The sequence below is a fragment of the Rhamphochromis longiceps genome, linkage group LG3, assembly GCF_057381845.1.
Source record: "Rhamphochromis longiceps isolate RC_006_pf linkage group LG3, R_longiceps_female_GT1.1, whole genome shotgun sequence".
NCBI lineage: Eukaryota > Metazoa > Chordata > Actinopteri > Cichliformes > Cichlidae > Rhamphochromis > Rhamphochromis longiceps.
The window spans coordinates 10551376-10564829 of NC_140559.1; the positions used below are offsets into that span (position 1 = coordinate 10551376).

Below are 13454 nucleotides of genomic sequence, written 5' to 3' on the forward strand. Positions count from 1 at the left end.
TGGTAAAACTTTCTGCATAAATTTTACATCTCCTTCTAAGGCAGACTTACACATTTTATTCTCCATTACAAGACAACAATCAGCCACACTCACGCAGACCACGTCTGGCCCGCACACACACACAACATAGGTCTATCACTTGCGTCTGCACGCACAGCTAGCGCTCTCTGTTGAAAACTCTCAAACACCCCATATGGCGGAGAATTCAACCTTCGGACACTCTCCAACGCCCCGAATGGCGGAGATTCCGGACTCCGAACCTAGGTTCTCTCCACGCCCCAAATGGCGGAGAACTCTCTACGCCCCAAACGGCGGAGAAGCCTGCGTCTCTCTCACGCGGCTAGCGCGCTCCCGGACTCACGTTTAACGCACAGCCCGTAGCCGCTCTCTATTGTTTTGGGTCCACGTGCGCTCTCGTGACCAGCGCTCCCCCGGACTCAAGCGTTTCACGCAGAATCACGGTGACGCGTTTCTAGGATCCCACATTCATTCACACGGTTATAGAGACGCTCTCTGATTGCTTACCGTTGTGTTGCGTTTCGTTCACAGGAGAGTCCTAGAATCCCGTCAGTCGCCGTCCACGAGGGGAGTTCAGACGCTATTCCACCGGCCTGGTCGCGAATTTAACACTCCAGGGCTTTGTCAGGCGTCCTAACGGCCTGGTTGTCGACAGTCTGCGGCGTGTCCTCTCTCCCCTCAGTGTGCGGCGAAATTCTTGGAATCCGGCTCGAAGGACCAAAAAATGTTGGGTCTAAACTCAGACCCCGCTGTATCCAGGACTTATTCCCATGAAAGAAAAACAAGGCAACAGTGTTCGATCGATTTCTTGCGCAAGGGAGGCCTCTCATCTGTGACCAGCACGTCGAAATGACCACACTGGTGGCCTCCTCTCGCTGCCTTTTATTGACAAACTTCAAACAATAGTTTACAAAACACCTCCCCTTGCAACCCCCTTTGGTTACAAAGACAAGGCACTGTATGTAAATGTATATGTGTGCGTGTGTGTGTGTGTGTGTGTGTGTGTGTGTGTGTGTGTGTGTGTGTGTGTGTGTGTGTTTGAGACCTCCTGCTGACCAAAAGGGTCATAAACCCAGGAAGCTTACATCAAAAGAAACAGATCTTTCAGATAGGATGTATCTACAATAAAACCTCCCCCAGCACAGAGTGGCTGGAGAGGTGGTCAGGATCAAAGGGATGGCTTTGATCCTACTGCTTAAACTAAGACTGTACAAATTTAAGAAACACAATGGCAACATTCAACAATTAGACTTAACAGCAGATACTGAAGGACCCGTCCCATCCTGGCAACAAACTGTTCCAACTTCTGCAATCTGGTAGAAGGTTCAGCATCATCCGGGCAAGGACAGAGAGACTCAAGAGGAGCTTCTATCCCCAAGCCATCCGGGCCCTAAACACACACACCCGCCCTCTCACATCATCTATAACTGACTGAGACAGGACTCTTCCAGACACTAAACCAAGGCACAATGTACATTTCAATTCCTTTAAATTTAAATATGTTTATATTGTCTATCCTGTAAAATAGTCAGATGTCTATTCATATTAATGTACAGAATTCACCTGCTTGCTGCTACTACTGCACATTCACCCAGTGTATATACTATATATATATATAATGTTCTTCCTCTACACCCCCCCCCCCCAATTTTTGCACATGTCGAGGAGCGTGTAAGGCCACATTTCACTGTGTGTTATACTTGTATAACTATGCATGTGACAAATAAAGAACCTTGAACCTTGAACCTTGAACCTTGACCCGCCGTGTTCCCCCGCAGGAAACAAGCATCGAAGGCGTTTGGAAAGCGAGGGGGGATGAGTGTGTGCTTATCAATATAAGTGTGTGTGTGTGCATGTCCATAGTTCAGCTGAGACAGTGTCCTTCGCCCTGCCAGGCTAAGTAAACAGTCTTCCAGCCAACCCAGGTGGCCTTGCAGGGAATGGGAAGGAACAGACTAAACACAGCCGTTATCAGGGTGTTGTTGTTCGGCTCCAGCCTCGAGACCGCCGCTGGCGCCAAAGGGGTATCTGCATGAAGTGATGGTGCTTTTTACTTTAGTGCGAACAGCTCATATGAATTTCAAGCCAGCTCCGATCAGCCAAAACGCTGTTACCATGGTTCCGAATAGGTCGATATCTTCAGCACTCAGGCTCACCCGAGCCCAAACTTCTCGTTAAAGGGTGTCAATTGCATTTAGGGACCAGTTGATCCAATCCATAATTCCTCTTTTAGGTTTTAGAGAGCAGACTGTGAGAGAGTGTTCCAGGGAAAAGTAAAAACACAAGACAAGGACATAAGCGGCTAAGCAGGGAAGATAAGGGAGAGGAGAGGAGAAAAAGTGCGACCGCCTTCGCCGAGAGCCAAACGAGAATATTTATTATAGAGAAAGTTTATTGTCATTACCAGTGTTTTGGGAAGTGGAAAAATATCCCCGATACATAAATGACTTTGTGGATGTGGTGAACATAGGAAGTTGAACAGGATCTAGACTAGACTAGACTGTAAACAGAGAAACTCCCTGGCTTTCAATATTTGCATCGGTCATATTCCAAAGAAAGCAGACAGTGAGTGTGAGAGCTGAGCAGGGATCAGTGTGTTCACACTGGCAGCTACAACAAGGTTTCATTTCAACAGTGAACTTTACTATGACCAGTCTGACCAGTTTGAAGGCAAATATACACAGTATGGAATGCAGGAAGCTGCAGTTAGATAAACAGTAAAGAACAAGCACAAAGACAGTAAAATGATCAGGATCCATTAAAAAATGATGGACTAATTTGATTTGTCTTTATTAAAGTTTTTTCTTGTTTATCTTTTGATAAAATTGGTGTCATTGGAGGAAGTCTGATTATGAATTAATAAATTAATCAATTGGTTGATGTTTGTTACATCTGAACACAGAAACACACGCAGAGAAATCAAATGCAAATTCTATGCAATGAAATAGGAAAGAAAGGCGAGAAATTTTCCAGTGTAGTTAAATGAACTTCACTGCCCCTCCCACCTGTCCTGCTTCAGGTAGAGTCCCGCCTCCTTCCAGGAAGCAACTCACCTGTGTGTCCGTGTTTAGTGTCCAGGTGTTGAGGGGCACTTGTTGTTAGTGTGTGTGTGTGTGTGTGTGTGTGTGTGTGTGTGTGTGTGTGTGTGTGTGTGTGTGTGTGTGTGTGAAGAAACTGTAAATTTGCTTTGTTTCCTCCTTTAATCAGAATCGTGTTTATTGGCCAAGTATATGTGCAGACACATACAGGGAATTTGGTTCTGGTAGATGGTGGCTCTCAAGCACAGCAATGTAAATCACACACACACACACACACACACACACACACACACACACACACACACACACACACGTGTCTATAAAATAACGAATCTAAACTTATATACATGAAATACAGAAATGAATGAGGTGGAATGAATACTACAGAATGTACATAAGGTGCAGCTGCAGTCTGGCAGTGGGAGCAGTGTGACAGGTCAACTGTTAAGAAGGGAGATGGCGAGGGGAAAGAAACTGTTCCTGTGTCGGGTGGTCCTGGTCTGCAGGCTTCTGTACCGTCTGCCAGAGGGCAGCAGATCAAAAAGTCTGTGTGCAGGGTGTGAGGGGTCTGCGATGATTTTCCCTGCCCGTTTCCTGGTTCTTGAGAGGTACAGGTCCTGGATGGAGGGCAGGGGGGCGCTGATGATCCTTTCTGCTGCCCGTACAGTCCGCTGCAGTCTGCTCCTGTCCTGTTTAGTGGCTGCTCCATACCAGACTGTGATGGAGGAGCACAGGACAGACTCAATGACCAGTGTAGAACTGGATCAGCAGCTCCTGTGGAAGACTGTACTTCCCCAGTTGTCTCAGGAAGTACATCCTCTGCTGGGTCTTTTTGAGGATGGAGTTGATGTTGGTCTCCCACTTCAGGTCCTGGGAGATGGTTGTACCCAGGAACTTGAAGGTCTTCACAGTTGACACAGGGCTGTCTGATATGGTGAGGGGGAGCAGAGTTGAGGGATGTCTCCTGAAGTCCACTGTCATCTCTACAGTCTTAAGAGTGTTCAGCTCCAGATTGTGCTGACTGAGTACCAGCCGCTCAACTTCCTGCCGGTATGCAGACTCATCACCATAACAATTTGTCTTTAGGAACTTTACTGTTTGTTCAGCTCATGTTTGATTTCTTCACACAACAAACTGTGTGTGTTTGTATTTCCGGTCTCTCCATTAAAGTCAGTCTGTAAAGTTTTCCTGCCTAACATCAGCTGTGTGCAGCTGAAATCTGCTGCTCTATAGTTCTGTTAGTGTGATCAGAGTCTGGGAAAAAGTTGATTCTGTTCATCTGGACATAGTGTTTTCAGTGGGAGAAATGTTTCATCACTCATCCAAGTACAATACAATAGAGTTTTATTTATTTTGCTCATTTAAAAACCCAAGTGCTTCACGATAATACGGAGGAACAACATAAAACAATGAACAAAGTATAGATGGGGCACCAGCACAGACAGAAGGCAGCCACTAATTCAAGCCACTATTCCAAGCGACTTCTTCAGTCTCAGCTGACTGCAGGTTTCCTAACCTTATCAACAGAACATTTGCATAATGACTGAAACCAACATCACTGAAGGAACAATGGGCTGGGAGTTCAGTTTGTTGATCATAATATGCAAATTCAAATGACCATTGATCAACAACCACTGATCAAAGCCCACTGATCAATGGCCATGAGTCCCATTCACAGAGAGTTGGGGAATGGCTGCAATCACAGCATGTAAGATGGTGACAGATGTACCCTTAGGCCCCTCCTCGATGAGAGATGGTCTTTCCCCTTTCATGTAAATGGCCTCCTTGACTCCTTGACTGTAAAGTCTCTGTCTGACACTGGCTTCCGACCCTCCTCGATCAACTCAACTGGAAAGGCTTTCAAATATCTCTGAATATATTTGAATACAGAAAATATTTGATATATACTTTTGATGTACTTATGCGTTAGATGTTGTAGTTTGTCACTTGTAAATACAGTCTGTGAGCAGCTATGAGGTGAAATATCTCTGTAGAAAGACTACGTTTTCACACTTATGTTGGTTTTTCATATATTCACAGAACATTAATATATTTTGTTGGACAGTTTATTGTCATTACCAGTGTTTTGGTAAGTGGAAAAATATCCCAGATACATAAATGACTTTGTGGATGTGGTGAACATAGGAAGTTGAACAGGACTAGACTGTAAACAGAGAAACTCCCTGGCTTTCAATATTTGCATCGGTCATATTCCAAAAAAAGCAAACAGTGAGTGTGAGAGCTGAGCAGGGATCAGTGTGTTCACACTGGCAGCTACAACAAGGTTTCATTTCAACAGTGAACTTTACTATGACCAGTCTGACCAGTTTGAAGGCAAATATACACAGTATGGAATGCAGGAAGCTGCAGTTAGATAAACAGTAAAGAACAAGCACAAAGACAGTAAAATGATCAGGATACAGGTAAAAATGATTCAGCACATGAAAAAAGTGAAAATCTCAGATAAAATAATTATTGTGGGTGATTTTAACATCCATGTAGATGCTAAAAATGACAGCCTCAACATGGCATTTAATCTGTTATTAGACTCAATTGGTTTCTCTCAAAATGTAAAAGAACCCACCCACCAAGCAGTTTCAGCTGAACAGGAAGTTGTTTCCTGACAAGGAAACTGAAGGAAAAAGGGGTAGATTTCAAACAAACCAATACAACAGATGTCTACTCAGCAACCTGCTAGTAGCCCAAGTGAAGCAGCTGCATTACTTACCAATATATTAGTCTCAGCAGAGACTCTCAGAACTCTGTGAAATGCGACAGCTGTGGAGCAGCAGCCTGTTACAAGACTGTGGTCAAGTGAGCCCTCACATGCGAAGTCACGTTCAAGCTAGCCAGCCACACCTACATTCTTGTTGCACTTAGCTTACGTATATTATGGTACCGGTGCCGACTGGCTTAGAAAACAGAGTGTCTTCTGGATACTGTCATGTATGTATGTAGCTAATATTTCAAAACTCGAAGTGGATTGAGAAGAAAAATAGTGAAAAACACCAGTATCCAGAAGACACAGAAGACACAGAAGCCAGTCCTGCAGAGGTAATTGGGTTTAGCGCCCTCTGTCTCCACTGTGTGAGGTCTCCCTCCTGCAGCTCCGTTGGCATTTTCAGGTTGTTGTGGTGGGTCCAGCTGCTGCTGCGGTTGGTCAGGGTCACGTCGACGAGGGGAGAGCAGGAGTCCAGGTCAGCTTCGGCTTCCAGGGCCTGCAGAGCAGCCTGTAATGGGGCTTAAGTAGAAGAACAGACAGGGGTGGACGAACAGGAAAATTATGTGCTATTTGGTGTATTATACCTTGCCTCTGTCAGTGCGCCCCAGGGCAGCTGTGGCTACAATGTAGGCCTTTCATCACCATGAATGGCTGAATGTAGTGTAAAGCACTTTGGGGTCCATAGGGACTGAGTAAAGCGCTATACAAATGCAGGCCATTTACCATATTATACGGAGAGGGGAGAAGCGCCGGCCCAAGCTCTGTGTCAGATCTCCCTCCCTCCCCTTTCTTCTCCTTCTCTCACTTTTAGGTGTTTCTTTAGGCACTTCTTCTGAAGCTGCTTTTTCATTTCCCGCTACACCTTCTATCCACACTATCAGACACCTTTTTATTTAATAAATATAGTCATCTCATCTTTTCTGTAATCTAATCAGTTAACAGGACAACAGAGATGCATGTTTAAATCTTATCACAGAGGAGAGTTTCCTCCCCACAGTAACTCACTCATGTTGCTTAATCAGCAGAAAACACTCCACAGTGTTACTTCCCCTGGCTAGTCTAGGGGGCTTGAAGGGACAAACATAAAGGTAAATAGTGAAGGAGGAGCTAAGATCATAATTTTAAAAGTTTATTTCATGCTAGTGTTGAAATTCTGGTTCAGACTGAGGATTAACTCCAGGGAGAGCCATGGCCAACATAACAAACAAATCTTCCCTGATATGAAAAAAAGAAACTTACCTAACTCTCAAGAAAACAAAATATACAACCTATAACCATAACCTACCTGACAACACATAAACAAGAGAAAACAGGGTCAAAATAAAAGCTCTCCCCTACAGGCAGTCTGAACATGAACACATACAAGTCACAAAGGCATGCAAGCCAAGCAGTCACAGAGCCTGCCTCTCCTAACTCCTCCATTTGTTTAGTGGCTGTCTTCCACCCAGAGCCACTATCTCCCCTTCCTCTCTCACCTTCACGGCCCACTGCCTTCTCCTCTCCTAGAATGTGACATGGTGCCTTTCACACACACACACACACACACACACACACACACACACACACAACCTTTGATAGAAGTAACTAGTGTGTGTGGGGTGGGGTCAAGATGTGACCCTGTGAAGACTCCCCAAAGCTGGTGCCAGGAGTCTAGCGGTCCATCTAAACATAAGGCTCTTAGCCCAAAGCTGACACAGCTACGTTTATCCTACCATAAAACAATAAGAGCAGGTACGACCTCTCCCATGCTCCCAGGATGTGGGTGTGAATGCCAGAACACTCTGGAATGCACACAAAGTCTTTGCAGACAACTAAGGATCAACCCTCTACCAACATGACATTGATTATAAAACTCTAAGCATATATGAGTAGATATTTCTAAGCATGAATGACAATCAACAATACAAATCTAACAGATCCTGGTGTTATTTGTCTCTCAGAAACAGTTCATAACTTCAACTCATCCATGTCACCTAAAAGGTAAACCTGTTTCTCCATCACCTGTTCAGCTCTGATGGTTCAGTAAGGACATCTCCTGGTTTCATCTTCATGTTTCCCTCTCACCACATATCCAAACCGACATCATGACCAGCAGCTTTACAGCTGTGGCTCCAGCAAACATCAGCTGATACTAGAAAGTAATATTAAATAAATTCTAACAACAGCTGATCAAATGTGCTGCTGTTGTTTAGCGCGACATCTGCTGTTTTTTTCTTTCTGGCGCAAAGTGGGCGATAAACAAACAAGAGAGCCGATCAGCTGATCATTGATCAGTTTCATGATTGAAGTAGCAACAGGAGAGGGAGGAGAGAATGAGAGGAGGAGAGGCAGCTGTGCAGCGTAAACGCAGAATAACTCCAGCTTTGTGTCTTTTCCATTGTAGCTGAAGTCCGGGACAAACTGTTCCTTTTCACCTCAATACGAAACGCGTAATATTTTCTCTGAATACCAGACGATTCTGTTTGTACGGGATGGTAAAAAGGCCAGCCTCCACCACTTGCTAATGTTACTAAATCTGTGGAAGCTCTGCCACAGCCACCACCAAGCAATTTTACACATCTGCTAACCAGAACGCTGTTTACTCGCATGTGACATCATTCCCAGGTCCGTGTTCCGATTTTCGAGGTAAGTCGAACGCAACACACGAAGTAACGAATAACGAGCCTACACAGTAAAATTCGGAGTGTTAAAATAACACTTAAAGAGTTAAATTTAACACTGGTCCGAGTCTATTTGGTCCCATTCGGAATTGGTGTTAAATCAACTCTTTCTATAGTGTTAAAATTTTAGAGTAAAATTAACTCTAAATAGAGTAAAATTTAACACTGAGTAACACCGCAGAGTGTTAAATGAACCCAACACTACTAGTAGCGTCATATTATTTACTCTAACATAGTGATAAATTAACTCTATTTGAGTAAAATTCCACTGATTTTTAACACTGAATTGAGTTATTTCAAGTTAACACTGGGGGTTCAAATAACTCTGATGAGAGTTGATGTTACTCGATACTGTGTTATTCATACACTTTTTCTTGTGAAAAATTAGCTCTCATAGAGTAAAATTTTAAATTAATTTTACACCAAGTAGTGTTACTAAAACTCTTCCTCTTCCAGCATGAAAACCTGGTTTCTAATAATGCTTTAAAATATAAAACAAGTAAGCAAAAACCACAACTAGATAATAGGTTTAACGGCTTTATTTTGATGTCAGGCTCAAAATATTAAAACATCTCATGTAGTGTACATAAAACACTACACACACAAAAACAGTCATAAAACACTTTAAAACAATGAATTTAGTTCGGCATAAAATGACAATATGGAACCACATACAGGGAGGAATCAGAAGTGCCATACTTCATTTGAAGATCAAATGGTTTGAAGTAACACAGCTCTTTTATGTTCAACACCTTCAGCACCATATTGGGCTGCATTCTGACCTTAAATGCATGATAATGGTCATCAAAACACAGGGTTTCCATCAGTTTTCCACAGAGCAATGCAATGTCATCTTTCACAACAATACTTTTGATCTTATAAAACACTGGAATCTCAGACACTACCTCTGTACAGATAATAAAGTCAGGGCGGTACTCTGTACCATGATGTTTTATCCACTTAGCTGATAAAACACTGGTGGACAACGCAGCTCCAAATTTTAAAGCAATTTCTGGACCTTCTTTCAGCTCTCCAAGTGTCACCATCTTTCCTGGTCCTAAAGCTAATCTTTCGAGGCTAAAAGACTCCCAATACATGGCCATACAACTTTGGTGTTTCTTGGCCAATGTCATTGTAATGTTTTTAAAGCTTTTTAATTGCTTCTTAAAGAAGTTATGTTTGGCTTCGTAACGCATGCACCACATGTGCAGAATTGGGCCAATATTTCGTATACTGCGAGGGTAATGTATCATGAAGTGATGCTTTGGTAGGAGACTGAGTGTAGGAAATAACTGCTTAAAGAGCTGATGATGATCAATAATTAAATGTTTGAGGTAGATGGTCATACCTTCTGACAGCACTGGTGAAAACACAATATTGACAATTTGTAGAAGCAGAAGTAGAAGATGCCAGTAGCTATCACCCACCTGTACCAAATCGCCAAACATCAAAGGTACATTATGCAATAAGCACCAAGATTGAATTGCATTTAGTCCTAAATCATTACTGCCATCGAACAACTTTACCCTTGGTGGGCGATTTCGCTGCTGATTGAAGCCATAGTCAAAGGCATGTATTCTACCAGCAAGTTGTTCAGCACTTAGGAAGTTCTCCTGAATGTACTGCAGCACAAGTTTCACCTCTAACTGAGCAACTCCCTCCAAAATGTCATGCATGATATCTACAGAAAAATTGTTGGCTGTGTTGAAATATTTAAGTGAATTCAAGAGACAAGTGCGTTTCACACCACATACATGAGGTAGCGTAGGATCTCTTTGTACACTTTCACAGTGCTGCTTATGCATATCAAGAGTTCTTAGTGCAACACCAGAATCATCTTCACAGAACACACTTTGAAAACAATCCTTCTCAAGCAGACAAAAACGACAACAATATCGAGCTGCAAATGACTCCACGAACCCAAACAGACTATGCAAGCCAAGATTGTCCCCAGTGACCTGGATTACAGTGCCATGAACCAAGTGTTTAAACATGGGAAGTTTCAGTCCCTCCGTCTCAAGAACTTTCAGATCATTGACAAGTGGCTCAAGGATTGAATTAAAGCCATAACGCTTTGAGTCTTGTGTATGAAAAAGAGCACACAAAAGAATATTGACCAACAACGAATTAAATATTGGAGGAAAATTCCTTAGTGTAAAGTATATTGCACCTAATTTATGTACACCCTTTTCAGAGCCCAGGGGATTTGCAGTTTCAAAGTCATCATAAAACAGTTGAATTTGTAAGGCATCTTTTTCTGCAGAAAATAGGGGACATCTTTTAACATAGGCAGCATCGATTAAGTCTGCATACACACCTTCTCTGGACATATTCCTCGACTTGAACATGTCGACAACATGGTGGTTTTGAAAGATAGTTTTCAGTGTTTCCAAAATAGGAACATATGCAAACCTATCGGTTACAATGACTTGATCAAAAGTCCCTGTGATCTTGTTTCTTCTACTGTCAAATCTTGTGCCAAGCACCATTTCAACAGGTTCAACAGTTGCCCATTTTTGTTTAAAGTGCCTATTTCGTTTAGCTTCTGAATTTAACAGTGTGAATGGGTTTTCAAAGTTTTTGAATGACTGCTCTAATTTCTTTTTACTTGAAGTGTCCTGTGAAGGTAAGCTCTGTAAAGCTGCATCTTTAGCCTGAGTATGAATCTCAAAAAACACTTCCTCCATTGAGGAGACAAAACTATTCACAGTAGATTGGCTTAATCCAGCTGCCCTGAGCTGTGCAACAGTAGAGGCACACATATCCAAAGTGCTCTTATTTGAACTTTTCAACATTTCAGATGTTGTGGGTGTTTCTTCTACATTAGTTGACACCACCTCCCCTGTAGTGCTAACTTCTTTAACTGCCACATCAGGCTGTAAATTAACATCAGTGTCAGCCTGTTGGTCGAAATAGTTAGGGTGTTTGGTATTTAAATGTTTTCTAAAACTTGCAAAAGTGCCAAACACACAGCCACAGTCACGCTGGGCACATTTAAGGCGAAGATTTCTTCCAGGTAAGTAACCATGGACTAACCGTAAATGCCTAACAAGCATGTTTGAACCAGTAAACTCAGCCTGACAGACAAAACACTTCATGATGGAGAATTAACCTTCAAGCCCTAACGAAGCAACCTTGTCCGTATTTCAGCAACTCTGGGACTTTCTTTGATTTTGCCAACATCTATATTGTACACAGTGGTTTGGATGAACGTGTACATGTTGTGAAGCATGGTGTTGAAAGATGTGCCAAACACAAAATGTGCTTTAAACAGTTCATCAAAAGCACCAAGTGAAGAGGTAGACTTGCATGGTATGGCATTCTTGTCAAGAATAATGAAGAACTGGTGGATGTCATGCTTTTTCACCCCAACAGCCAGGAGGTAGGGTTGAGTGCTGGTAGTGATGGCATCAAGGTGCTCTTGGATATTTGTTCCAGTCTGAAAAGACAAATACAGACAGGCAATAAGAATCAAGTGTTTCTTAAACTGGTAATTCATACCATAAAAATAGAAAAGAAACAAACCTTCTTGAAGACCACAAGATGCCTTTCTGCTTGAGAAGCTGACACCTTTCCTGGTCTCTTCCGACCCTGACCAGATGGTGGAATCAGATGTAATAGCAATAGAATCGCTGAGAGGTCACTGTCCCAGCCTGAAAAAATATATTTGTTTTTAATAAAGTTGAATCATCCTCATCAATAACAAATTTCAATGCATCTGCACTGACAAAATGTTTGAGTAGACCCAAAATACAAAAGGACAGCTGTTCTGTGACAAACATTATATATCCTGTGAATGTTCTAATTAAAGAAATAACAGCTCACCAATGTCAGCATTAACTTCAGTGGCATCCTCAGGAGAGTCAGCTGCCAGCAAGAGTTCTTCCAGGTCAGTGGTAGAAGGAAGCTTTCTGCCTTGTTGGATAATCTTTCTTTTGAATGTTGTTGGCCACCTCTCCAGCAACCTGCCTGATACATCCTCACCAAACATCAGTACAAAATCCTGTTCGATCTGTAACAGGGATAGAGAACAGAGAATTATATCTGCTCTCTGCAAAAAATAAAATGTGTTTACATTGTCAACGTAATGAAAAATATTCACCAAGCCTTTGATATCTTTGAAACGTGGAAACACAGACAGTATGTTGCTTGACAGCAGGGGGTCAAGGACCATGTTGTGTCGATAAACAAATGTCAACTTCATCTTCTTCTTGACTGTGTCTTCATCAGCTGAATGTTTCATCAGAGAGATTGCTTCCTTGCACTCATCCTCACTCAGCATCTTCTCTGTAACAAACTGCAACTCTCGTCTGGCAGTCGGTCCACCACACTGGTCTTCACCCGATGATCCATCTCCTGGTGCTAGACAATATGAAATACAACTTTATCAAAACTAATAATAACATTTGATAACCATTATTAATACAGAACCACAATTTGGAACTGTATTATATGTTTCCACTGAATTAGGAATGTTACCTCCAGATGTTAATCGCCTCTCTTTAGCAGTGCATCTCTGTATGGTTTTAATCCTCCAGGCCAAGTACCCAGTGCCACTCTCGACATATACAGACATTTTGTTTATTAATTATCAGTAAGTTATGTGACCATGAACAGTTGATAAGGACATACATTTTGGCAGGATTTAAAATTTTGATTTTAGTTGTATCAGTTATTGCTGTTAGCTACTCACATAGCCATTTTTTGAGTACGGGTCACTGAGGTAAGGGAAAAAGGTTACAATTCCTCTGGCATACATTTCTTTTACCTGCCGTGGTGGTGATGTACTGCAAGATCAAAAGGAAAAGAACTAGTCAGCTTCGCTGGAATTAATAGAGATTTAAAATAATTTGAAAATGATAGTAAAAAAAAATCACAGGGCCAGAAATAAATTACCCATTTTTTTCTGTCATGTCAGCTACCAGTATGTTGACCATTTTTCTTCTGGTTTCATCCACCAGGGACTTGGTCCGATTGTACTCATTTATTATACGTTCTCCACCAGGTTTGCTTGTG

General features: G+C 42.3%; 1 protein-coding gene across 1 annotated transcript; it reads right to left on the bottom strand.

Annotated features, from left to right (window-relative positions):
- Positions 1 to 11559: 11559 nt before the first annotated feature.
- Positions 11560 to 12754, bottom strand: LOC146672870 (uncharacterized). Its single transcript, XM_085401542.1, has 4 exons — positions 12541 to 12754; positions 12264 to 12450; positions 11964 to 12091; positions 11560 to 11877 (listed from the first exon to the last, which is right to left on the bottom strand). Exons 1-4 carry the CDS (start codon positions 12718 to 12720, stop codon positions 11560 to 11562), a joined length of 813 nt encoding a protein of 270 aa, XP_085257668.1. The 5' UTR covers positions 12721 to 12754.
- Between the last annotated feature and the right edge of the window lie 700 nt (positions 12755 to 13454).